Raw genomic sequence first — 27498 nt, 5'->3', positions numbered from 1 at the left:
GGATACGTGTCTCACCAGCTTCCATCCATTTCCTTATCAGCGGGATGTCATCATGGCCTCTCTCTTCTGGCCACGCATAACAGAGCTAGCTGTCGCTAAGTGCTGTCTTGGCCTTGCTGAACCCCACATCACCACTCACTATTTATATTACCCTAAAAGTCATGTTTCATAATGCCCTTGGATTGAATCATCAAAGTATTACATTTTCCGATACTTGTGGGTGTCAAAAATTTGTTAAACTCATGTGTAATCAATCGCCAATAAGAAAACGATTAAAACAAACGTGATCTTTGCATTTTCTGTAAAAATAAAAGATTTCTAAACACTGGGGTATAGGAAACCCCACATCACAAGTTGCGTGACAAAAACCCCACCTCACCAGTTGAGGGTTAATAGCTTGGGAAGCTCCCCGGGTATTACCCCCTTCCAAAGCTATAAACACCGACTCCCAGCCGTCGGCTTTCCCTCTGCTGGTTAAGAAAATTACGCGGGAGCCCACGCCTTTTTTTTCAGAAAAATAATCTTTTAGTAATTAAATACATGTACAGTAATCTATTCTATGTGTATTCTATCCTCTCGGGTCGTGCTGTGATTTTACTGTACGCAGCTGCTGAATTGCCGGCTTTTCTTCTATCTATTTATGTTATATATACATATATATATATATATGTATATATATATATATATGTGTGTGTGTATGTGTCACTGACATTTATATATCTATTTTATGTGTATACACTGTTAGTAATCCACCTATTCTTTCCTGTCGAGTCCCAATGTAATTTTACTTTACGTGGCAGATGAATTGACAGCTTTTCAAAGGACACTGGTGTGTAAAAATTGGACAGCACTCGCATGGTCCAAATACTGACCAAGCAAAATTCCATTCCATTAAGAAAAGGAAAATCTGAGATTTTAATGCTTAAAATATCATTTTTATTCAACATATTTAAAATACTAATCAGAGCATAATACTACAAGACTACAGGGCATAAATCACTATAACAAGGAAGCATAAAATTGGCAAAAATTGTTTAGATGTTCATTTTCCTATAATGTATTAACATATATAGTACAAAATACATAAAGGCTTAAACCGCAGAAATTTCTGCCAAAAAATTAGTGTAATTAATCCTACCCTTCGTAACAATGCATCGGGCTGTATATCCGTAGTCCAACACATGTGCAGCAAGGGAAATTAACACCAACTAAATAGCGCTAGATTTCTACTCCCACTTTAGTGATGCATAACTGTCTTATTACTAATTAAATGTGAAGTGCTTCATATAATGAGGTGCCTCTATATTTCAAACTTACATGTATCACAAGAAAAGAGCTGCCCTGGTCCGCCGCCCCTACGCGCGTTACGCCGTGGCTTCTTCAGGAGCTGCCCTGGTCCGCCGCCCCTACGCGCGTTACGCCGTGGCTTCTTCAGGAGCTGCCCTGGTCTGCCGCCCCTACGCGCGTTACGCCGTGGCTTCTTCAGGAGCTGCCCTGGTCCGCCGCCCCTACGCGCGTTACGTAGGAGATCCCAAACATAAAGCAAAATCTACAAAGGAATGGTTCACAAATAAACGTACCCAGGTGTTAGAATGGCCAAGTCAAAGTCCAGACCTGAATCCAATCGAGAATCTGTGGAAAGAGCTGAAAACTGCTGTTCACAAACGATCTCCATCAAACCTCACTGAGCTCAAGCTGTTTGCCATGAAAGAATGGGCAAGAATTTCAGTCTCTTGATGTACAAAACTAATAGAGACATACCCCAAGCAACTTGCAGCTGTAATCGCAGCAAAAGGTGGCGCAACAAAGTATTAAGTTAAAGGGGCTGAATAATATTGCACGCCCCACTAATCAGTTTTTAAATTTCCACAAAAATGTAAAATAACCAATAAATTTCATTCAACTTCACAAAAGTTCCACTTGTTGTTGATTCTTCACCAAAAATTTACATTTGGTATCTTTATGTTTGAAGCATGATATGTGGGAAAAAGTTGAAAAGTTCCAGGGAGCTGAATACTTTCGCATTGCACTGTATTTCTATGCAGCTGAGCCCTCCGGTCCCAAGTGCCGGCGGCAGTACCGGGTATTGATGCGAGAGACTCGCGCTGGTTTCTTGCATCGTACTCGCAAGTGTGACCCCTGCCTAAGGGAGTTTTTCAACGATCGACATTTGTCATCTGTGGGAACTTTCTTTAGCTCCATAGACATTATGTGGAGCAGTAGGGCAGAAGCTCAACCACCTCCAGATTCAGGCTCTTTCTCATCACTGCTGTGCATCTAGGAACTATACTGTCAATGGGGGATATGGTAATTGTTGATTTTGAGAAAACACCTTTAAAGGGAATCTGTCACCCCTATTTTGAGATATCATATAATGATATCATTCAATTGTGTGTCACATAAGGATTCTCTTAGTACTTTTGCTTCCCCCTGACCCCGCACCTGTCATGCATAAATACCTTTTTTATATTGGTTCAGATGTATGTAAACTGCCGCGGTCCGGTCCGCTGGACGGGGCTTATTCACCTGCTCCACCCCTCCCTGTCTTGCTCTATGCATTTCTTCTTGTGTAGAGCAAGACAGGGAGGGGGGAGCAGGTGAATAAGCCCCGCCCAGCGGACCAGACAGCGGCAGTTTACATACATCTGACCCGATATAAAAAAGGTATTTATGCATGAAAGGTGCAGGGTCAGGGGGAAGCAAAAGTGCTAAGAGAATCCTTATGTGACACACAATTGAATGATATCATTATATGATATCTCAAAAAAGGGTGACAGATTCCCTTTAAATTTTCTTTTTTTTTCCTGATTATCACTGAGTTTCATAATGTCTCTTTCCTCTTTAGGATGGGTGTGGGCATTTTTTCAGACTGCATATTCTTCCTCAAAGTGAATTCCTTATCCCTTAAAGAAAAGAAAAAGCTGAAAAACAGCATTACTCTGAATGGAGGAGAAGTTTCATTTGTGCTGAATAATAAGGTTTGTATATTTGTGGGGACCAGTATTAGTGATTATAAAGTGTGTCAGTGTGGGCCTCTGCAACCAAGAATATTCCAACAGAAATGTTCTAGAATAGTCAGATTTGTATTTTACAATGTTGGCGCACATAAGAATGTTCCTGCCGTGTGGTCTACATGACTCAAGCGCAAGGAAGACCATCATCGTCATAAATGGGTCACATCTGGTGATGAGCGAATCTGCCCGCTGTTATCGGTGTTATCCACCATGCTCCGGTGCTAACTGGGTGCCTTCAGCATGCTTGAAAGATATGTTCGAGTCCCCGCGGTTGCATGTCTTGTGGCTGTTCAGATTGCCTTTTTGTTAGGCAATCCCTACCTGTGTTGAGGCTGTCGAACAGCCACGAGACATGCGGCGGAGACTTGAACATATTTTTCGAGCACGGAGAAGACACTCGGTTAGCACCCGAGCATGGCGGATAACACCTTATATGAGCAGGTTCACTCATTACTGGTCACATTATGTGCTTCACAGACTCTTGACTACTGAAGAACAAGAATCTTTGACTAAGACAATGTTTAGTCATCCTTTCCCTGTAGGAAAAAGATGAATGGATTCCTGTTTACAAGCACTGCTATCAACTATTAATTTAAGATATCTTACAATTTGGACAACTCATCCTTGACTATTGATTAATGTCTAAAAAATGTGCCCCCTGCTGTGACCCCTAGTGATCATCCGTAATCAGATGAGAAATATGCATCACAGCCAAAAGGCAAATCTAAGCATTACACAATACCAATGGACTATTTGTGTTCATATGATCAGTATTTTACATGAGTATACGTAAGGCGAAATCAGGAGTGGAACAATCATAGGAAAAGTACCGTATTTTTCGGATTATAAGACGCACCGGACCATAAGACGTACCCCAAATTTTGGGGTGGAAATTAGCATAAAAAATATTTTTATAAGATGGGGGTCCGTCTTATTGTCCGACTTTAAGGTATCTTACCTGAGGGCCGACGGTGATAGAGTGGGGAAGAAGGAGGCATGGTCCCTTCCTCAGTAAGCCGGCGGTGGCAGAAGTGGAGCAATTCTGCAGTCCCAGGGTGCGATGCTTCGGTTCGGTGTCGGGTTTGAGGCAGAGCGAGGAACAGAGTCCCTTCCTCATGTGGCAGAAATGTGATGACGCCGCGGCCTTGTGTCCACAGCGAGCAGAGCCGAGTGCATCACTGGTATCTTGTTGACCATCTTCCTGAGGCCTCGCATGTGCAGATTGAGATCTCTGCAGCCCTTGGCTTCAGGAAAATATCCGCCAAGATCTCAATCTGTGCACGCGCGGCCCCCGGTGGTCATTTTCCTGAAGCCGAAGGCCGCAAAGATCTCAATCTATGCATACGCCACCTCAGCTTCAGGAAGATGGCTGCAGGGAAACCTTTGATGCACTCGGCTCTACTCACCGTGGACACCGGGTCCTTGGCGTCGCCACATTTCTGCCGCCATCATCCTGAAGAAGGGACCATGCTCAGGTGCACTCCACACGGCTCACCTCACAACCAACACCAAGCCTCAGCATCGCCACAGCATCGCCACACTTCTGCCGCTGCCGGTTCCGCTGCTACACCACTGCCGCAACCCCCCGGTAAGCCTGCTTTCGGACTATAAGACGCACCCCCCATTTTTCTCCCAAATTTGGGGAAAAAGTGCGTCTTATAGTCTAAAAAACATGGTATAATAGAAACACGTCACCACTTCGGTATTTTTCAGCCCCTCCTGGTTTTGACTTTCAAATACTGAGGAAGAAAATCACCACAAACTCAAGGTGTACACGTGGCCTTAGATTCTGCTGCCAATAATGACCGTGGAATTTAAAGGGAATTTGTAATGTTGAAAATGGTTTCTGATCTGCAGGCCGGACGTTAGAGAACCTGAGGAGCTGATCAGATTGATACACAATTTTTGCGTGAAACTCTTCGGTATAAGGGCTCACTTGCACCACTGTATTATCGGTGGCTTAAAATGGCAAAGACATAGTTACATAGTTATTAAGGTTGAAGGGAGACTTTAAGTCCATCTAGTTCAACCCATATCCTATCCTAACTTACCCTAACATGTTGATCCAGAGGAAGGCAAAAAAACCCCATGTGGCAAACAGTAAGCTTCACATTGGGGAAAAAAATTCCTTCCCGACTCCACATATGGCAATCAGACTAGCTCCCTGCATCAACGCAATATTAAGGAAACTAGTGTATATACCCTGTAATATTATACTTTTCAAGAAAGGCATCCAGTCCCTTCTTAAATTTTAGTAGGGAATCACTCATTACAACATCATATGGCAGAGAGTTCCATAGTCTCACTGCTCTTACAGTAAAAAATCCGTGTCTGTGATTATGCTTAAACCTTCTTTCTTCCAGACGTAGAGGATGCCCCCTTGTCCCCGTCACAGGTCTAAGAGTAAAAAGATCATTAGAAAGTTCTTTGTACTGTCCCCGCATATATTTATACATTGTACTAAGATCACCCTGAGGCCTTAGATTTTCCAAACTAAATAACCCCAAGTGTAATAACCTATTTTGGTATTGCAGACCCCCCAGTGCGCTAATAACCTTAGTCGCTCTTCTCTGCACCCGCTCCAGTTCAGCTATGTCTTTCTTATACACCGGAAACCAGAACTGTACACAGTATTCTAAGTGTGGTCGCACTAGTGACTTATATAGAGGTAACATTATGTTCTCCTCATGAGCATCTATGCCTCTTTTAATACATCCCATTATTTTATTTGCCTTTGCAGCAGCTGCCTGACACTGGCCACTAAATGTGAGTTTGTCATCCACCCATACACCCAGGTCTTTTTCAGTGACAGTTTTGCCCAGTGTTTTACTATTAAGCACATAATTAAACATCTTGTTTGTTCTACCCAAGTACATGACCTTACATTTATCCCCATTAAAGCTCATTTGCCATTTATCAGCCCAAGCTTCTAGTTTACATAAATCCTCCTGTAATATAAAATTGTCCTCCTCAGTATTGATTACCTGCAGAGTTTAGTGTCATCTGCAAATATTGAAATTCCACTCTCTATGCCCCTTACAAGGTCATTAATAAATATGTTAAAAAGAAGCGGGCCCAATACTGACCCCTGTGGTACCCCACTGCTAACCGTGACCCAGTCCGAGTGTGCTCCATTAATAACCACCCTTTGTTTCCTATCCCTGAGCCAGCTCTTAACACACTTACACATATTTTCCCCTATTCCCAATGTTCTCATTTTATGTATCAACCTTTTGTGTGGCACCGTATCAAAAGCTTTTGAAAAGTCCATGTACACCACGTCCACTGCATTCCTTTGGTCCAGTCCGGTACTTACCTCTTCATAAAAGCTTATCAGATTAGTCTGACAGGAACGGTCCCTTGTAAACCCATGTTGATATTGGGTCATGAGGTTATTCTTCTCCAGATACTCCAGTATAGTATCTCTTAGAAAACCCTCCAGGATTTTACCCACAGTTGAGGTTAAACTTACTGGCCTATAATTCCAAGTTCAGTTTTTGTCCCCTTTTTGAATATTGGTACCACATTTGCTATACGCCAGTCCTGTGGTATAGACCCTGTTTTTATGGAATCTTTAAAGATTAAAAATAATGGTCTATCTATGACTGTACTTAATTCTTGCAGTACTCGGGGGTGTATCCCATCCGGGCCCGGGCATTTGTCAATTTTAGTGATTTGTAGACGCCGCCGTACTTCCTGCTGGGTTAAGCAGGTGACATTTAATGGAGAATTTTTATCACTGTTCATGTTATCCATCATGGGATTTTCTTGTGTAAATACTGTTGAAAAAAAGTCATTTAGCATATTGACTTTTTCCTCATCCTAATCCACCATTTCACCCAGACTATTTTTAAGGGGGCCAACACAATCATTCTTTAGTTTCTTACTATTTATATAATTAAAGAATATTTTGGGATTATTTTTACTTTCTCTGGCAATGAGTCTCTGTCTCAATCTTTGCTGTCTTGATTTGGTTTTTACAGAATTTATTTAATTTTCTGTATTTATTTAATGCCTCATCACTACCTACTTGCTTTAATTCTCTAAATGCTTTATTTTTATCTCTTATTGCGCCTCTTACAGCTCTATTTAGCCATAGTGGTTTCCTCCTATTTCTAGCATGTTTATTCCCATACGGTATATATTGTGCACAGGTCCTATTCAGGATGCTAATAAACGTCTCCCATTTTCTTTGTGTACTTTTATTACTTTTATGTCTCAGGATATCATCCCAGTTAATTGCACTAAGATCATCTCTCATCCGTTGGAAATTTGCTTTCCTGAAGTTTAGTGTCCTTGTAAACCCCTCTGCTACACATCTTATTAAAGGATACATGAAAACTTATTAATTTGTGATCACTATTACCCAAGTGACCCCCAACCCTTACATTTGATATGCGGTCTGGCCTGTTGATTAATATTAGGTCTAGTAGTAACATAACATAGTAATATAGTTTTGAAGGCTGAAGGAAGACCTTATGTCCATCTAGTTCAGCCTATTTTTAGTGCAGCTGTTCTGCATTGTTGATCCTGGGGAAGGCAAAAAACCCACAGAGTAGAAGCCAATTTTCTCCATAGGGAAAAAAATTCCTTCCCCTAAGCTGGGTCCACCATCACCTATAATATTATGTTATTCGTAACCTTCTATACTGTTACTCACAAGAAAAGCATCCATTCCTTTCTTAAATTCATTCAGTGAGTTGGCCATCACCACTTCCTCAGGAAGAGAATTCCAGAGCCTCACTGCTCTTACCGTGAAGAACCCTCTTCTATGCTGGTGCAGAAATTGTCTTTCCTCCAAACGAAGAGAATGCCCCCTTGTTCTTGTCACAGTCCTTGGTACAAACAGTTCATTGGAGAGATCTCTGTATTGCCCTCTGATATACTTGTACATATATATTAGGTCTCCCCTAAGTCTTCTCTTTTCTGGAGTAGATAGACCTAATTTTGATAACCTTTCTGGGTATTGTAGTGAACCAACTCCATTTATCATTTTAGTAGCCCGCCTTTGAACCCTTTCAAGTTCAGTAATGTCTTTCTTGAGCAGCGGCGTCCAAAATTGCACACAATACTCCAAGTGTGGTCTGACGAGTGATTTGTACAGAGGGAGAATTATGTTTTCATCTCGTGTCCCCAGACCTCTTCTAATGCATCCCATGACCCTATTTGCTTTGGTGGCAGCTGCCTGACACTGGGCACTCCAATTTAGCTTCTTATTGACTAAGATGCCTAAGTCTTTTTCCATGTCTGATTTCCCCAGCAGTTTCCCATTTAGTAAGTAATTGTAGCATCTGTTTCTCCTTCCCATGTGCATAACCTTACACTTATCTGTGTTAAACCTCATTTGCCATTTTTCAGCCCAATTCTCCAATTTACTCAAATCTGTCTGTAGTTGCAAACTGTCCTCCTTTGTGTTAACGACCTTACATAGTTTTGTATCATCTGCAAATACTGATATTTTACTGTGTAAGCCATCCACTAGATCACTAATAAATATATTAAATAGTAGGGGGCCCAATACAGAACCCTGTGGTACCCCACTAGTAACCCTGGCCCAATCTGAGTGTGCACCATTAATAACCACTTTTTGCTTTCTATCACTAAGCCAGCTACCTACCCATCTACACACATTTTCCCCTAGCCCAAGCTTTCTCATCTTACTTACCAATCTTTTATGTGGGACAGTGTCAAATGCTTTAGAGAAGTCGAGATAAATGACATCCAATGATTCTTCTCGGTCCATTGAGAGCTTACATCCTCATAGAAGCTGATCAGGTTAGTTTGACAGGAGCGATCCTTCATAAATCCATGTTGATATGGAGTTAAACATAGTGCCCCCCCTCTTGTTGGATCCTGAACCACTTGTGAAAGATAATTGTCTCTCATAGTTGTCAAAAGACCTCTGCGAGAGCAATGTAGGGACAGACATTTATGTATTACACAGTTTCCAATATTAGTCTTAAAGTGGCTAACTTCTTTAAAGGTGTTTCCTATAAAATCAAGTTATCACCTATCCACAAGATAGCCGATAACTCGGTGGAGGTCCGCACCGATCAGCAGAACGGGGAACTTTTATCTCCATTAGAATGGAGCTCCAGTGCTCATGGCGACCTACCCTCCATCCAGTTGGGATAGGGCTGCTGAGCTCTGCGTTTAGCTTTTCTGATCGCCTCATAGAGAATGAATGACATAGGACATGCCACTCCATTTTGTAACAGGGGATAAATCTTTCCTGTTCTGTCCATCCATTTGGGACACCCACCAATCAGAAAGTTAGAGGGGGTATGAAAATAACAGCATACAGACCATCAAGTGATACAGCGCAGAAATCTGTCTCTCAACCCCTACATCATTCTACTCACAAATTACATTGCAAAAACTGCTGACAGATTCCCTTTAAAGAGTACCATTTTTTTCATTTGTTTTAAATAAATCATTACCACAAATAAATATAAGAAACGTTGTAATTTATCTTATTAAAAAAGAATGTTTAGTTATCTGATTCCACCTCTCAGAATTCAGTGATCAATTTGGTCTTCAGTGAAGACAGATTTTCAGTTTACAGGTGCTGCTCGTGAAAGTCTATGGAGGGGGGAGAGGGTTGGTGAATCTAGAAAAAGACCAAGACCGATATGCTAAGGCAGGTTATTCACCCGTAGCAACATTTCTTCGAAGATTAGTAGTAGCCATTTGAGTCGGGTTGTTTCAACAGCAAAACACATGGATTTCTCCTTTCAGATTAGTAAGACAGTCTTTGCAGCAAATTTGCTGCTTGTGAATTTGCCTTAAAGAGAATTTATCAGGTCATTTCTGCGTATCAGACTAATAGTATCCTGGGAAAGGACTTGGGCAGCCGTTTCAGGATATGTAACTTTGACTTACCGTATGTACGTTGCCCTGTTGTGTTGCTGTAAGCCCTGAAAAATTATAGTCGTGCGCCGGCTAGTCAAAAGTATGTAAATACGAACTGAATATTGACCCCCTTTTCCCGCCCATAATCCTGCCCACCCCTCTACGCCGGCTTCAATGATTTATAGTCAGACTGCCTTATTACTCGTCCGAGGATCGCATCGCAATCCTCGAACTGGTCGTCTTCTCTCTTGACCTGAACGTGACAGCGTGATAAATTTCTAGGCAGCTGTCATGCTCAGGTCAGGAGAGCTGACGGCCAGTCCGAGGATTGCGATGCGATCCTCGGACTAGTAGTAAGACAGTCTGACTAAATCATTGACGCCGGTGCACAGCGTTGGACGGGAAAGGGAGTGAATATTCATTACTCATTTACATATGCTTGACTAGCCGGCGCGTGACAATACATTTTCCGGGGCTTACAGCAACACAAAGGAGCAATGTACAAAAATAAAAGTTGCATCTCCTGAAAGGGCTGCCCAAGTCCTATTTCAGGATACTATTAGTATGGTGCACAAAAATGACCTGACGGATTCCCATTAAGGTCCTCAGGCTATGTTTACAATGCAGCCGAAAAATTTCCACCATTGATTTGACTGCAAAAATGCAACAAATCAACATCAAAATCCACACAAGTATTACATGTCACGGATTTCATCCTATCGCATTGTAAAGCATAGTGTGAATTCCACCCAAGAATGAGTGTGGCTTAATTTGCAAATCTTCCCAATGCGCTGATTGTAATGAATATATACTGGTATATATATATATACACTGCTCAAAAAAATAAAGGGAACACTAAACAATACAATGTATTATTTAGTGTTCCCTATACTGTATATATAATTTTACGCTACATGTGAATGGGGTTGTGAAAACTCAATTCACTTATAGTTTATTGCAAATTGCTGCAAAATCTGCTATTCCTGAATGTGTGAGCATGGAAAAGAGCAATATAGGTCAAAAGTAGGGATTGTTCTTCCAAATATTAGACCGCATGCATTTGCTCATATGGACTCAAAAGAAATCTTTATTTTACTTTCCATATTTAATATCATTGAAAAATAAAAAAGTTCTTTGTGTTTTAGTGCACACACGCTGTTGTCAGTAATCCGGACATACTAAACAGCTCCCAGCAGAAGAAAATAGAGAAGTATCTCATTTCTCTAGTAGATCCTGACTTCATATGGAAATCTGTGCAGGAAGAGAGACCTGATATCCTGGTAGACCGTCTAGACGATAATAAAACATTGGAAATCACTGGAGATGGAAATCAAGGTAACGACATCGATGTATCAGATCTAATGTGTATTATTTTCCTAATTATTGTTTACATTTATGTTCAATTATTGTAAACAAAAGACAATTTTGATATGATCCACAATTCTGTACATTATGATGAATGGGTATTCCACTACTGTTTATCCTTAGAGAAATCCAGGTTCCCATCAGTGGCGCAATTAGAGTCCCATTGGCCCCAGTGCAAAATTGGGACCGGACCCCTCACCAGCATTTTGGCCAGATATATGGGCCCCTGTAATGATGTTTTCCATCCTTCCCCAAATCTGTAAGAATGTCCCCTCATCCTGGCACTTTCCTCAAACACATACAGCTGCTTCTCACAAAATTAGAATATCATCAAAAAGTTCATTTATTTCAGTTCTTCAATGCAAAAAGTGAAACTCATCTATTACATAGAGTCATTACACACAGAGTGATCTATTCCAAGTGTTTATTTCTGTTAATGTTGATGATGTTAGCTTATTGTAATTTTGTGAGAAGCACCTGTATAAACACACAAAATCCTGATTAAGTCCGGACACACTTTCTCCATTGACTTCCACAGAAGACCTCTGTGACGTCTTCTCAGATGTATAACTACAGGATACCAGACACGTGCTGTTTGAACCCTGTCCCCGGCAACAGTCCCTTGGTGCATTTTCCGCCGCCCTTTTTGGGCCACCGCCCCCTTTTGGGACTTCAACCTCTTTTGGTTCACCATTCCTTTTGGGACTCCGCCCCAGCACAGGGATCAGGCAGTGATGTAAGCTTCCAGACTCTGATTGGTCGACGGCTTCTACAACTATTGTGCCAAACAACAGCCTCCATTAGGTAGGCTGTAACCACACCCTTTGTGAGGTATGTGGGTAGCCAGACCTGCCCATCTCTCATAGCTACCCGCAACCCAGACCCAGGTGCACTAAACAACATCCTAGTGCGTACGTGCACTAAATAAAAATACTCGTACAGACACGTGTGGCGTGGGGACATTCACAGTGGGTAAGGGGACTCCTGTGGTCTAATTATATAGCTGCTATTGTTAACGCTTTTGGTGATATTTGCCCTCTGACAGCTTCTCTTTACATAGGGAGCTTTTGTCTTTATCCCTGCTCACCTCCATGGTAAGAGGTGTCAGGCTTATGAATTAACAATACATTCATTATTCTATATATGTACATGGGAATTTCTGGCCCCTATTCGTCTTCGTAAGTCCCTATTCCTCTATCACGGCTGCATTACTGTTCGCCTGCCTTATATGTATTTTACTTTTTGTAATCTTTTGTGTTATGTCTTTCCTTTGATTAACTTTTTTGGTATCTAATAAAGTGAACCCTTTTATACATATGCCGAGACGTATTTACGATTTCATTTTTTGCTTTTGAGGGATAAAATAAACTCTCAGTTTATTCTTGATGTTTTTGCCGAACAATTTGTTGGTAGACATTGTGATTCCCTGACCAGAGACTGTAGTTTTACATTGTGATTCTTCGGATGAATGGTAATCCAGGTAATACATGAATGACTGTGAGTCCTCCAAAGCGAGAGCGGTGTCTTGTTATCATCCCTCTGGGCTTATAAAGTGACAATCTACGATGTGAGATGCCCTATCAGGATATTTGGATTGGGGTTGTCCTGAAGGGAACCTGTCATCAGATTCATGGTGCCCAAACCGCGGGCAGCATAAATCGGATCTTGGCTGCATGATTTCAGCTATTATACATTTCTCTGATATCCTCCAGCCGGGATCTCCCTGCGCCGCCCCTGCAGGTTATTGACGCAAAAAATAGACTTGCCTGCAATCGTGAAGGAGGCAGACTGTCTCAACTATTATTTATCCATCGACTCTTAACAATGTATAAATGAAAAAAAAACAATGGCACTTTGATGGAAAAGTGAAGCACAGAGTCTGTCTTCTGTATTTCTGTGCACCATTGTTTTTGTAAAAGTTACAGAACTTCCCAAAAAATAAACCTTATTCATTTTTATTTATTTTAAGAATATTTCATGTGTGCTGGAATCATTTTTCTTCTGTTTTTACCATCAGTGTGCCATCTGTTTTTGGCCGAGCTCAGACGTCTGTATTAAAAATCAGACCAGTTGATGCCGCAGATTGTGAACAGGACTGGCTCCGGGTGCAGATCTGTGCTTGTTTTTTTTCCCAAACCCCTTCACTTTAATAGGCGCAATTCACACCAAAATAAGACAAGTCTTTTTTTTATGAGTCTCCAAAGTAAAAAATGAAACTTGAGAATTTAATGCAAAAAAAGTTATACAACACAAAAACAATAAAAACAGACTTGTACATTTACTGTACATACCTAACTAAATAATTGTGTAGATAAAATAATCAAGTTTGTTATAGTGTCTGGAATTCAGTCAAAATGTAAAAAAAAAAAAAAAATCAATAATATTTTTTCTTTGGATTCTTTTTTTTCAGACTGTAAGAAAAATCAATTTCAAGAAAGAAGACAAAAACTAAGCACTAAAGAAACACTGCATAGGTAATATAAAAGTAATTCTTGTGTCTAAAGTCCTGATAAAGCCCCTATGTAAGGCCGGTTTCACATTTGCACTTCAGGGAGCAGCGACGGCCTGCGCACGGCCGCCGCTAAGCCCCGCCTCCGCCGGTATCTCCGCCTCCGGGTGCATGACGCTGCAAGCGTCATGCGTCCCCTATCTTTATCACTGAGGACGCAGGCCGTGCGCAGTATGCATTTGGCAGCTCCTGCGTCCTTTTGACGGTGCGCCGAGTGCAACCAAATTGCAACAGGTTGCGTTTGACGCTGGTCGGCGCACCGTCAAAAGAACGCAGGCGCCGCCAAACGCATACTGCGCACGGCCTGCGTCCTCAGTGATAAAGATAGGGGACGCATGACGCATGCAGCGTCATGCGCCCGGAGGCGGAGCTACCGGTGGAGGCGCGGCAGGGGGCGGGGCTTAGTGGCGGCCGTGCGCAGGCCGTCACTGCACCCTGAAGCGCAAATGTGAAATCGGCCTAAGGAAAGGGAGAAAAATGATCCATTATGCAAAACATTTGTGATATTGAATGGAAATATTTCAAAGAATTGCAAATAAAGTTTATACATTTTGGGAAAACTTATGCAAATTAATAGGGAAATGTTCTAAAGGGGTTTTCTTGGATCAAGAAAAATATGGCCTAAAGGTTGTAAATGTCATAAAAATGTAAATTCTAAAAAGCGTCATGGAGAAATTCATAGTTTGTCTTACAGATTAATAGTATAGCTTACCATAAAAAACATCACAGAAAAAGATACAGCATTGCCAACATAAGGTCAGATTACCAATGCACTTATAGGATGCAGTGGTAATAAATGGTTTCACATCCATTAGGAAGAGTGTTTCAAGTGCAGTACCACAAGGCTGTGTTCTGGCCCCTGTGTCATTCAATATTTTTATAAATGATCTAGATAAGGGAACCGAAGGTAAATTAATCAAATTTGCAGACGATGCAAAGCTAGGAGGGATAGCTAATACTATAGAATACAGGGAAAGGATTCAGAAGGATCTAGATAAGCTTGAACAATGGGCAGCAACTAATAGAATGGCATTTAATAGGGATAAATGCAAGATTCTACATCTGTGCAAGAAAAATGAAAATTATATTTACTGAATGGGAGGAATAGAACTAAGCAGCAGTGTGCGTGAAAAAGACTTGGGTATATTAATAGATCACAGACTGCACATGAGTCAACAGTGTGATGCAGCAGCAAAAAAGGCAAGCACAGTTCTAGGATGTATTAGAAGCAAAGAGTCTAGATCATGTGACGTAATTATCCCCCTCTACTCCACTTTGGTCAGACTTCATCTGGAATACTGAGTCCAGTTCTGGGCATCACATTTTATAAGGGACATTAAAAAACTGGAGCAAGTTCAGAGAACAGCTACCAGTTTGGTGAGCGGACTACAAACTATGTCCTACAAGGGACGGTTAAAGCATCTGGGAATGTTTAGTTTTCAAAAAAGAAGTCTAAGAGGAGACTTAATAGCAGTCTATAAATTTTTGAGGGGATGTCACAGTGTAGAGGGATCATCCTTATTCTCATTTGCAAATGGAAACACGAGAAGCAGTGGAATGAAACTGAAAGTATGAAGATACAGAAGATACAGATTAGATATTAGAGAAAACTCTTTGACAGTGAGGGTTATCAGTGAGTGGAACAGGCTGCCACAAGAGGTGGTGAGTTCTCCTTTAGTGGAAGTCTTCACACAGAGGCTGGACAGACATCTCAGACAGATGGTTTAGTGAATCCTGTATTGAGCAGGGGGTTGGACACGATGACCCTGGAGGTCCCTTCCAATGCTAACATTCTGTGATTCTGTGACTGCCATGATAAATGTGGGGGCAGCACAGGTGCAAAATACTGATGAAACGACCACTCACAAACCTACCAATTCATGGACGGGGGGGGGGGGTTGCCTAGTACCAAAAGTGCACACAGATGAGACTTTCATAGGACACCAATCACACAGGTACGTGTGATACACAGTGACTGGCTTACAGCATATTGATGACGCCTATACTGTTAGATCAGGCGTGCTGCTCACTGCACCACACAAAGGAGAGACACCACATTTCACCCAACCAACCGAAAACCCAGCTACACCCTGCATAAAATTGGAAAAATGTGCAATAAAAAGATGAAAAATGATGAATAAAATACATGAGGTATTCGTTGATATTTTGGCTTAAATACGCAAGCTTGCAACCCACGATAAGTTCCTCATAGTTGCGGCACCCTACACTAATTTACCATTCCCACTTTCACACCCACTTTTCAAAATTGGCTGGAGGGTCAGGAAATAGCCAAAAGTTGCAAATGTTTGAGCAAAATATGAAATGGTAATTTAACAAGACTTTTTTGTCAGTTTTCTGGCATCACATTCCCACAATGAGCTTTCTGGTGAGTTTTTGATGATGCAGATTTTCTACACCTATTAAGAAATGTTAGGGTATGTGCACACGTTACAGAATGCTGTGCGGAATTTTCTGCATCTCTGGGCAGAATCCACAGGTCAAAATCCGTGCATTTTTTTATGCGGATTTCCTGCAGATTCCCTGTGGATTTTGTGCGGATTTCTCCTGCGTATTTACACCTGCGGATTCCTATAATGGAATGGGTGTAAAAACGCTGCGGAATCCGCACAAAGAATTGACATGCTGCGGGAAAAAAAACGCTGCGTTTCCGCACGGATTTTTCAGCAGCATGTGCACAGCAAATTTTTTTCCCCCATAGGATAACATTGTGCTGTAAATCACTTGCGGATCCGCAGCAAATCCGCAACGTGTGCACACACCCTTAATGGCGATTTTTCTAAAATCTTCAACATCAAAAACTCATTAAAAATTAAATGTGGGAACGTAGCCTAAAACACACAAATGATGTCTCACTTCCCATAGATTTTTTTTATAATTAGATTGTTTTGAACTGTGCAGTAAACAAGTATTTTTTTCTCTCTTTAGTAATTTGGAAGAAGATATGGAATTTGAAGACAATGAAAATGATAATATTCCAGAGGACACAGAAGTGGCAAAATACTGTTGTTTTAAAAAAGTAAAATATTTATTTGTATTATTTGTCAAGATTCCACAATTTAATTACACATTGAAAACTTCCACTATTGCATTAACATCCGCGAGATAAATTGACGTCCGGAATTAAACTACAGATATGGCAAATATTTTTTTGCATCATGGGTATGACAGTTTAAGAAATGCGGCAGATCTTCTGCAAGCAAATATGTAGCAGACAATCTGTTGCATTTTTTTGCCGTGTTGGAATGTATCCTTGAAGGGGTTGTCAAGTGTTAAGTGTAGAGCAGCACCTACTGAGTGTGTTGGGGGGACACTCGCTTGGCAACCAGTTGAAGCACACAAGTAGCTTTCTTACTTAAACAGTCCATGTAGTTTATTATGCCATCATAAACCGCTGTGGGATATGTTATACATCACATAATCCATAGAACTTTACAAGATATGGCTTTAACTCGCGGTCCCTAAACACGCCGGACCACACTGTCCAGTGACCGTGGGCGACCGCACACCAAACAGTTCATTAGTTCATAGAACACAATAAGCACCAACAGTGAGTGGAGGTGCCTTACAGGAGCTCCTGCTTCACCCGCTGACTCCTTGTCAGTCCTCCCTCCCAGGGAAGGTGCCTTATTGGGATCGCCGTCCTTGTGACCAGAACACTCCAGACAGTCCAGACCCTCAGACGGTCGGTAGCTCCCCAACGCAGGGTCATCACAGACTCTGCTCACACATGGCCTCTCCGGGTGCTATTCAGGACGTCCCCCCCCCCCCCCGGGACCATCCAACACACAGACCTCCAGGTCCAAGGCCTCACCATGTTCTCTTCAGGAAGTTAGCAACTTCCAACACACAGGCCTTCCAGGACCTTGCATTCTAACCACTCAGATTCACACACTCCGTCATGTGACGAGACCTCAGTCACATTATATATCCGAAACCACCCCCCAGCTCTCTGACTAGCCCTATAAGCCCCCCTTATATGTGAATTATCTCATGTAGCTACAAGTCCCAGGATAACAATATTATTTCGGGCTTATAGCGCAGAGGCCTTCTGCGACATATACCGGCCATTTACAATCATGCCGGTCACTGTACGCCTCCGTGCGTATTCTGAGGAGCACATACAGCGCCCCCTAGCTGTAACAGGGGTCACTGCCTTACATAAGCTACAAGTCTGCAGTCTCTCTGTGACTGCAGACTTGCGAATCCTCACATTGTGCACACTGCATGCTGTGACGTGAGGATTCTCCGGTGCCGGGAATGGGCATGCTTCCATACTTCCAGCCACATTCTGACTAGCCAGGCTGTGCACGTCTAGTCAGCATGTGACCACATGTATGCAAATCACATACTTGCTTGTGTCTGCCGCTCCCAGCACTGCCACCGGAGAATCCTCACTGTGCTCAGTGTGCAGTGTGAGGATTCACAAGTCTTCAGTCACATAGAGTGCATTCAGACTGGTATCTTACGACCAGAAAACCCCTTTAAACTGAATTTTCACTGAAAATTTACATACTAATATCATTCCCTCTCTACTTCCCAAAAATGATTAACAGATGAGCACAATTTAAGAAATTCTACTATCTACTGTGGGTTTTTTTAACATTGAAATTACTGTTTGAAAACACCCATCAGCTGCCCCCTGCTCTCACTTTTATTAGTGGCAGCAGGCATAGGCTGATAGGAGTAGTAGTCCCATCCACCAACGCCAGTAACCATAGGTAAACTCTGACCAGCGGTAATGACCTTGTCTCCAATCAGAAGCATTGTTTGCCACGCTGTGATTCACATTCACATGACAGCGTGGCAAACACCGGATGTTCGGGTCCTACATTCATGGGAATGGGGTGTGGGTTCGGGTACTGTTCTGAACTTTTTTTTTTTTACTGTTAGTCCAAACCCGCCAGACCTGACTATCCATGAATTCGCCCATCACTAGTGCAGACGTATTTGTGTTTAGGTCCTCAGAATAAATTCCTGTAGAAAGCAATGTATCCCAGCCAAAGAGGATTATATGATAAATATATCTAGAATTCTTTAATGACGTGCCTTAATCTCAGGGATCTCCTAGACTGTAAGCTTGCGAGCAGGGCCCTCTTTCCTCTTGGTATCTGTTATAATCTATGTGATTATTGTTATGCTGTAATGTCTATTGTCTGTACAAATCCCCTCTGAAATGTAAAGTGCTGCGGAATATGTCGGCGCTATAGAAATAAAATGTATTATTATTATTATTATTATTAATAATATTCATCTTTATTTTCCAGGATAAAGAATATGCAATTGTTGAGCTTCTTTGCCTTAGCAAACAGGGTCCTTTTCCATTTAGGATATCTACAGTTTGTGGGTCTTCCAACACATCTCAGGTAAATGGTGTTACACTAGGAAAGGTCTGATTGCTTAGAATATTTTTTTTAAGCCACTGACAACGTTTAGTGTTGTGAAAAATAATTTTTCATTGTCTGGTCGACATTTTCATCATAAAGTTCCTTGCAGCCAGCAGACAGTAAGTATTGTTATCTATGGCTCTGGTGATATATGATATTTCACTACTGTATACAGGGGTGTACTCACTTTTGTGATATACTGTATATATAAATGTCAGTGTGAGCAGCAGATCCTGGCAACATTGGTATGATTTGTATGTATGCGAGATCGAAAAAAGCAATGATAATTGACCACAAATCTGTTTGTGTGTTTTCACTGGTCACTACATTACAATAATTCCAAACTGAACAAATTGTCGTGACTAAATGTCTAATAGTAAATGGGTGTTAAGATAAACTGAGAGTGTCCTATTCTAGTTCTGGTCATTGGGGTACATAGATGGTGACATTGGGTATAGCTAGGGGTTGGCTGGCAAATTTTAGCCGGAGGGGCAATCACAAAGCAGTGGCCCTCGGGTTGCAGGGGACCATTTTCAGCCTGTTTATTTTTGGGCCGCTGCATTAAAGCTGCAGAGGGAACAGACTTTAAAAATAACGGTGGCTGATGCATATAATCTAGTGGGTATACGGCACTCTTGTAGAAAGGATCGGGAGCTCAAGAAGGTTTCTAAAAATATAGAGACACTCCTCGGGCTGAAATAGGCGCAGTCGTCGGTGAGCCCAACTCCCGCACAAGGAAGGGCCAGCCTGTCTCATAAAGCAACAGCTTCTGGGGGAGCGGCTGGGGGTGTATGCCCTTTGCCCCCTGACCAAGCCTACTCCTGACACTAAAACTATTATTGCACTACCTGCCATGACATAGTAAACCACCAATGATCTTCTACATGTTTGCCGATTGGCAGTGTTGCACAGTGGAGCAATTACGTCCCTGTCACCCATTAGCTACATTCTAGTGAGATTTCTTTCACCACCCCCGCTTTCCCCAAGGGCAGGAACACCAAAGTGATTAGCCAGATGGAATCCCAGAGCAGTCAGAAAGATGTTTTTGTTTTTTTCGTCCAATATATGAGGTTTAGGTTTGCTAGGTGAGCATCTTGCCTCTACCCCAATATGTCTTCTTATATCCTATGTACTGTACCTTATTTGGCGCATTTGACCACGGAGCTTCTTCCTCCCATCTTCTGAGTGAGCCCAGCAACAGCTGAGTGGCCAAAATAGCTCTGTGAAGGAATATTTGCAGGTGCTTCAACCCTGTGTCCCATGGAATTTGCTAAGTTTGTTCAACCAATCCCTAACATCTCCCTGGATGCAGCCGTTTCAGATCTCTCTCTATCGCCATCTGCAAATGGCTCAACATTGGCTAAAATTTTGACTCTCTGACGCCACCTCTAAAAAGCGCTTTATGGCTTTCCCTCTGGCAGGTTTTTATCTATTTGTTAGCTGCCTGGAAGATACTATTTTACAGTCTACACATAGCAAGAGCTTTTGCCTGGCCCCAAAAAAGGGTTGGACTCAATTTAATTCCTTTTACAGATTTTTAAGCCCACACACTTGTTCAGGAACTGAAATAGGAAAGGCAAAGTGAAGATGCCTTCCTTTAAACCTTTTCCCTTCTGGTGTCCTATTTAGTAGAGTTCCAGAACCTCCTCCAGCAGTTCTTATCCAAGTCAGACCGGTATCTAGATGTATGGGGTGACTACTTGTAACATCTGTCTGAGGCCAAAGGCTCAAAAGTTTGCCTCGGACTGACTTGGCACAAGCGTCTCAGTTTGGCGGACACCAGAGAAATCCCAATACCCTTTAACCCCTGTACAGGAATCTGGTTTTATGATAAGACCCAGTGTTCTGCTACCATGGAAGGGCTGCCATCCAGAGGCTGGAATGGTCACCAAGCAAGGTCAGAGCCGAGAGGTCATGTAAAGGACAACATCAGGATCTGTAAGAAAAGTCAGAAACAACCCGTGGTCAAACATGAGTACACTAAACTAAGCAGGAGCAACATACACACACCTAGCCAGGGAAAGACAAGCTATATCTGGCAGCTTCCAGCAGTAAGCTGGAAGCCTTAGTAGGGTGTGGTGCTCTCCAATTGGCTGGAGCAGGAAGCTGATAACTCCAGCTGGACACCATACACCCATACTGCCAGCCTGGACTGCACTACAGGTCCCAGGCACTCTAATCTTAGTGGCCGGACAGAGCCCGCAGTTCAGAGCTTCTGGTTTTGACACTTCTATCACCAGCTCCACCTGCAGAGTGAATACGGCGGTGTCTGGCGATAGAAGCGGAAATCGCAGGAGCAAGTTCTGGTGGAGATATGACACTACTTATTTGGAATATTTGTCACATACACTGACACCTTGGTATGCAAAGTAGTCTCCATTGGCTACAAGGACCAACAACTGTATAGTACACAATGCTGATCAGGAAAGGCAGTACGTATGTTGTGTGGTAGTTCACTCACGTGGCGGCACACAGAGGTAGGAAAAATGGGAACACCGTCTCTTTAAAGCCTTCGTTGGTTTATTGTAAGGCAGCATAAACCAACTCGTGGGGAAAACAAACTCAGCCTTTCCGGCTAAAACAGGAGCAAAACAACAAAAGGAAAAAAAAATGCTGCAACACAGTCCGTATGTTGCGGTGGCACCCGGCTCTGGAGGTGCACAGGTTCAGTCTGTGCTCGACCAGACACAAAGCCTCTGGAGACACCTCTCTCCATGCTAGCTGAACCCAGACTGCCTATAGAGCTCGGTTATTTCAACCCAAGCCCGTAACTTCCCCATCATGTGATTGATCACATGATCATGACCTCATGCAGGTCGTGGCAGGTCTGCCAGGGTAGATAAAGTGGACCTTATCCCAGGTCCACATGACACCAGCCCTTTTTATGCAACTCAACCCCTCACAACACGTAGTGTGCTGGAGAAAACCGCTCTGGCTTCACATCGCTGACGCCGTTAAGCGCAGTGACACATATCTCCCCTCTATCACCTTACCAGTGACTCTGTCACAGTTGGTTAAGTACTATATTAAAAATAACAATATAATGGTGAATATGTGAATAAACACAATGCAGAAGTAAACTATACAGTGTGATAGAATAGTACGATATCCAAAATGAAAATGTGTCACCTAAACATCTGAGTGCAGCAGAGTCCTGATAGTGGGATCAGTGCGGCACCATGAGGATTTTCCTGTGTATATCGCTGCTGGACTACAGGTTCATTAGGGGTAAAGAAAACATAAGTCATGTTCTGAGTTTGAGAGAGCGGACTCAAGGATCTGCTAAAGAAACCAATGGAATGGATCAAGTGTGAATAGATCCATTGATTTCTATATATTCATGTGCTGTTTGTTTAAAAAAAAAATATATATATGGCATGTAACACTGCAGCCTTGCAGCGCTGGGGTCCTGGGTTCAAATCCCACCAAGGATAACATCTGCAAGGAGTTTGTATGTTCTCCCCGTGTTTGCTGGGTTTCCTCCGGGTTCTCTGGTTTCCTTCCACATTCCAAAGTCATACTGATAGGGAATTTAGATTGTGAGCCTCATCGGGGACAGTGCCAATAATGTCTGTAAAGCGCTATGGAATTAATGGCGCTATATAAATGAGTAAAATACATTAAAACAAATACTTAACAATACCTTTTTTATATGATTCTTGTGCAGAAAGAGCTTACCTTTCACCTGGTGGACACTGCTGAGAAGGCTTGTGAGAAATATGAGCATCGCATTAATGACATGAAAAACAAAGGATTCACACAAATCAACAAGATCCCATTACAAGCTGAGAACTTAGCCTCCAAAGCACTGCAGAAGGTGATATCGAGAAATACTTTTATTAGCGCATTCACCTTTCTCAATTACTCATCTGAGCACTTGGCACCAATGATCGGTTTCATGTATATGACATATGTTCAGTTTGATTGCAGAAAATCTTTGGTTGTGGATACGTACAGTATATATGTGACGCATTACAGGAATTGCATTTATGTTCTCCATTTCAGTCTTCTACCGGCCTGGTGGGAATTATGGGGCATATTGATCAATGCAGTCTAATGCTCAGACTGTGCAAATTTACACGAGTCAGTCTTAAAGTGTTCCTGGTTTGTCATAATGGTTCTTGCTGTTTGATAAATCTGGCTTATTTTCAAACTGCCTAGTCTAAACCGGCCATACACAGTGTTCTCTAAGAGAAAGCCGCTGCTGGCAGCAGCTTATCTCCAGGGAGAACAAAAGGATCAGGTGATTGAGTCCCAACCACTCAGTGGTGGTTATGTTCCCTCAACAGTCGGGACGCTCCTATACAAATTAGATGGTCAGCCAATGCCAGCAAACCCACAACCAGCAGGATTGGTTGACGATGATGTAGTGTGTAGGGGGTCTTGATTCTACACCCACCAATTAGTTGGTGTACATTATCACAGCTTGGACCTTTAGGCCATGCCCCTTCTCAGTGAGGCCACACACACTTGTCAAACAAGGCACGGAAAGTGTCTAAATCCTAGTAAATATGGTGCAAGGCATGATAGAATTTGTGTGCATTTTGCTTAATTCTTCCCAATTTGCCTAGTCGTGGTCGCATAGACAATTTACAAAAAAAGAAAAACTTTTTGTATCCACAAATACTTAAAAGGGGCAGAAGAATTAAAGCAGTATTCCGATCTAATCCTTTTAATGCTGGAACAGGAATGATCCTTATGTCTTCGGAGAGCTACTAAATAAATCGGAGTTACAGAAACCACAAACTACAATGAGCGACCCTGTTTTCTCAGTAATTATTATTGAGTCGAGTACTTATTATAGAGAGACAGGAACAAGGGAAGTGAATTTACCCACATTCATTTAAAAAAAAAATAAATAAAATTAATAATTATATTTAATGAATATTAGAATATTGGGTTTTTATTTCAACACGTAGACGTTTTTCTTTCATACTAAAGGCCGAGAAAGTGTTCAGTTTTTAAGCACATTTTGTATCCAATGAAAAGGTCCTGCTCGGAGAAGCCATTAACATAGCAGAATTGTCCCCAGAAGTCGCTGGATTGGTGGAGTCCATGTGGGTGGATGCGGTTGGACATTTGGATGCGATACTTTCGTGCCCTGTGGAAAATATCAGCCTGAATGATGTAAGTAATATAACGACTGGGTGCAAAAAAAAATACAGAAAAAAAATTTTCAGAGGGTTCAGTGGGACTTTTTATATATTGGTGACCTACCCTCAATATCTGATTGATGGTGGTGCCGGCAGCAGCCAGATGTGTTATGTAGTGGAGTGGAACTTCATAGTGATCACAGTGGCGTACTGCACATCCGCCCCCTATTGATTTGAGTGTGGGTTGAGGTGCAGTACCAGCTTGGGTATGTCCATAACTGATCATGTCTGGCCGCTGCTGATACCGGGAACAGTTGATCGATGGGTATACCTACCGATCAGATATTGATGACCTATCCTAAGGATAGACCATCAAGATAAAAGTCCTGGAGAACCCCATTAAAGTGCATTTGCTGCAAATTGCCTGTATTGAAGGAAAAAACATTCCCATATTTCAGTTGCCTGCTGTTAAATACTTGCCATAAATATGTAATTTTTTTGTATTATTATTTTTACCTGGTATAACTGCTGCTGTTTTCCTGAACCCGGAGTTGTTTTTCTTTTCTTCCCTTCCCACGCCTCTACGTTCCTGAGATATAGCCCCCTCTTCTCTATTTATAAATGTAGTCTTTTTAGCCAAGTAGGCATGATCCTCAAGAACACACCCACAGAGAATTGATTTACCAACGCCCAGGATATGCACATGGGAAGGAGAAACAGATGCTACAATTACTTGCTAAATGGGAAACTGCTGGGGAAATCAGACATGGAAAAAGACTTGTCAATAAGAAGCTAAATTGGAGTGCCCAGTGTCAGGCAGCTGCCACCAAAGCAAATAGGGTCATGGGATGCATTAGAAGAGGTCTGGGGACACGAGATGAAAACATAATTCTCCCTCTGTACAAATCACTCGTCAGACCACACTTGGAGTATTGTGTGCAATTTTGGACGCCGGTGCTCAAGAAAGACATTACTGAACTTGAAAGGGTTCAAAGTCGGGCTACTAAAATGATAAATGGAGTTGGTTCACTACAATACCCAGAAAGGTTATCAAAATTAGGTCTATCTACTCTAGAAAAGAGAGGACTTAGGGGAGACCTAATATATATGTACAAGTATATCAGAGGGCAATACAGAGATCTCTCCAATGAACTGTTTGTACCAAGGACTGTGACAAGAACAAGGGGGCATTCTCTTCGTTTGGAGGAAAGACAATTTCTGCACCAGCATAGAAGAGGGTTCTTCACGGTAAGAGCATTGAGGCTCTGGAATTCTCTTCCTGAGGAAGTGGTGATGGCCAACTCACTGAATGAATTTAAGAAAGGAAAGGATGCTTTTCTTGTGAGTAACAGTATAGAAGGTTACGAATAACATAATATTATAGGTAGATGGTTGACCCAGCTTAGGGGAAGGAATTTTTTTCCCTATGGAGAAAATTGGCTTCTACTCTGGGTTTTTTTTGCCTTCCCCAGGATCAACAATGCAGAACAGCTGTCTGCAACAAGCTATCGTTTATCCATGACCTCTTTATCACCAACAAACTCTCCTTCCTTGCCATCACTGAAACCTGGCTCACTCCCTCTGACACAGCCTCTCCAGCCGCGCTTTCCTATGGCGGATTCCATCTCTCTCACACCCCTCGCCCCAGCAACAAACGTGGTGGAGGAGTTGGCTTGCTTCTGTCTGAAGCCTGCTCCTTTACCCCAATTCCTCTGCCACCCTCTGCTACTCTTCCTTCGTTCGAGGTGCACTCCGTCTGCATCTATTCCCCCTCCAACCTCCAACTGTCTGTCATCTACCGCCCCCCAGAACTAGCCATCTCCACCTTTCTCGACCACTTCACCACCTGGCTACTCCATTTCCTTTCTGCTGACATCCCCACCATCATCATGGACGACTTCAACATCCCTATTGACACTTCCACCCCAGCTGCCTCTAAACTTCTATTGCTCACAGCTTCCCTTGGCCTCACTCAATGGTCCTCTGTGGCCACTCACAAAGATGGTCACACGCTGGACCTTATCCTCACCCGTCTCTGTTCCCTCACTAATCTCAATAACTCACCCCTCCCCCTGTCTGACCACAACCTACTGATATTCTCTTCCCTCTCCTCTTCCACTGCGCAACCCCCACTCCATAAACTCGCTCACCCTCTCAGGAATCTCAAACACCTCAATTTACAGTCATTCTCTGAGTCCCTTTTCCCTCTTACAGACATAGTTTCCCTTCATGACACAGATGCTGCTGCCACTTTTTATAACACCACAATAACAGCAACACTTGATTCGGCTGCTCCCCTCACGCAGAGCAAAACTCGTACAATCAACAGGCAGCCCTGGCTGACCAGTTTGACCAAAGAACTGAGACGCGTTTCCAGGGCCGCTGAGCGGAGATGGAAGAGAACCCATTCTACTGAGCACTTCAGCGCATACAAGCAGTCCCTTGCCAGCTTTAAGTCCACGCTCTCTGCCGCTAAACAAACTTACTTCGCATCTCTCATATCCTCCCTGTCTCACAACCCTAAACAACTCTTCAACACTTTCAATTCTCTACTCCATCCCACAGTACCTCCTCCCCCTCCTCTTATTTCTGCTGAAAACTTTGCCTCCTTCTTTAAGCAGAAGATCGACACGATCAGACAAAACTTTGGCCCGCAGCCCCCAATGCCCCTCTTAGCCACTCAGCCCTGTTCTGCAAAAGCCAGCTTCTCCACCATGACAGAAAATCAGCTCTCCACCCTTCTGTCAAGATCACACCTCACCACTTGTGCCCTCGACCCACTCCCGTCTCACCTCATCCCTAACTTGGCCACAGTCTTCATCCCATCTTTAACACACCTCTTCAACCTTTCACTTACAAATGGTGTCTTTCCCTCATCCTTCAAACATGCCTCAATCACACCCATCCTCAAAAAGCCCTCCCTTGATCCATCCTCTGTGTCTAACTATCGCCCGATATCTCTTCTCCCTTACGCCTCAAAACTACTGGAACAGCATGTATATCTTGAACTGTCCTCCCACCTCTCCTCCTGTTCCCTCTTTGACCGGTTACAATCTGGCTTCCGACCTCATCACTCAACTGAAACTGCCCTAATTAAAGTCACTAACGACCTACTAACCACCAAGAGCAAGCGACACTACTCTGTCCTCCTTCTCCTGGACCTGTCCTATGCCTTCGACACCGTAGACCATTCCCTCCTACTACAGACTCTCTCATCTCTTGTTATCACAGACTTGGCCCTATCCTGGATCTCATCATAC

General features: G+C 42.6%; 1 protein-coding gene across 18 annotated transcripts in view; it reads left to right on the top strand.

The window, feature by feature from the left end:
* PARP4 (poly(ADP-ribose) polymerase family member 4) overlaps positions 1–27498 on the top strand; it is a 278533-nt gene that overhangs the window by 9604 nt on the left and 241431 nt on the right. For all 18 annotated transcript variants that reach the window (XM_073583072.1, XM_073583087.1, XM_073583086.1 and 15 more), the window contains exons 2-8: positions 2846–2978; positions 11012–11201; positions 13642–13705; positions 16687–16777; positions 19026–19124; positions 22813–22962; positions 24135–24272. In XM_073583072.1, coding sequence (XP_073439173.1) covers positions 2847–2978; positions 11012–11201; positions 13642–13705; positions 16687–16777; positions 19026–19124; positions 22813–22962; positions 24135–24272 — 864 coding nt within the window. In that variant the 5' untranslated portion in view covers position 2846. The remainder of the gene's footprint in view (positions 1–2845; positions 2979–11011; positions 11202–13641; positions 13706–16686; positions 16778–19025; positions 19125–22812; positions 22963–24134; positions 24273–27498) is intronic.

The sequence above is a fragment of the Dendrobates tinctorius genome, unplaced genomic scaffold (genome assembly GCF_039654945.1).
Source record: "Dendrobates tinctorius isolate UK_male_01 unplaced genomic scaffold, ASM3965494v1 ptg000075l, whole genome shotgun sequence".
In the NCBI taxonomy this organism is placed as follows: Eukaryota; Metazoa; Chordata; class Amphibia; order Anura; family Dendrobatidae; genus Dendrobates; species Dendrobates tinctorius.
The sequence above is the reverse complement of the archived record's forward strand: the minus strand, read 5'-3'. Positions and strand labels throughout refer to the sequence as shown.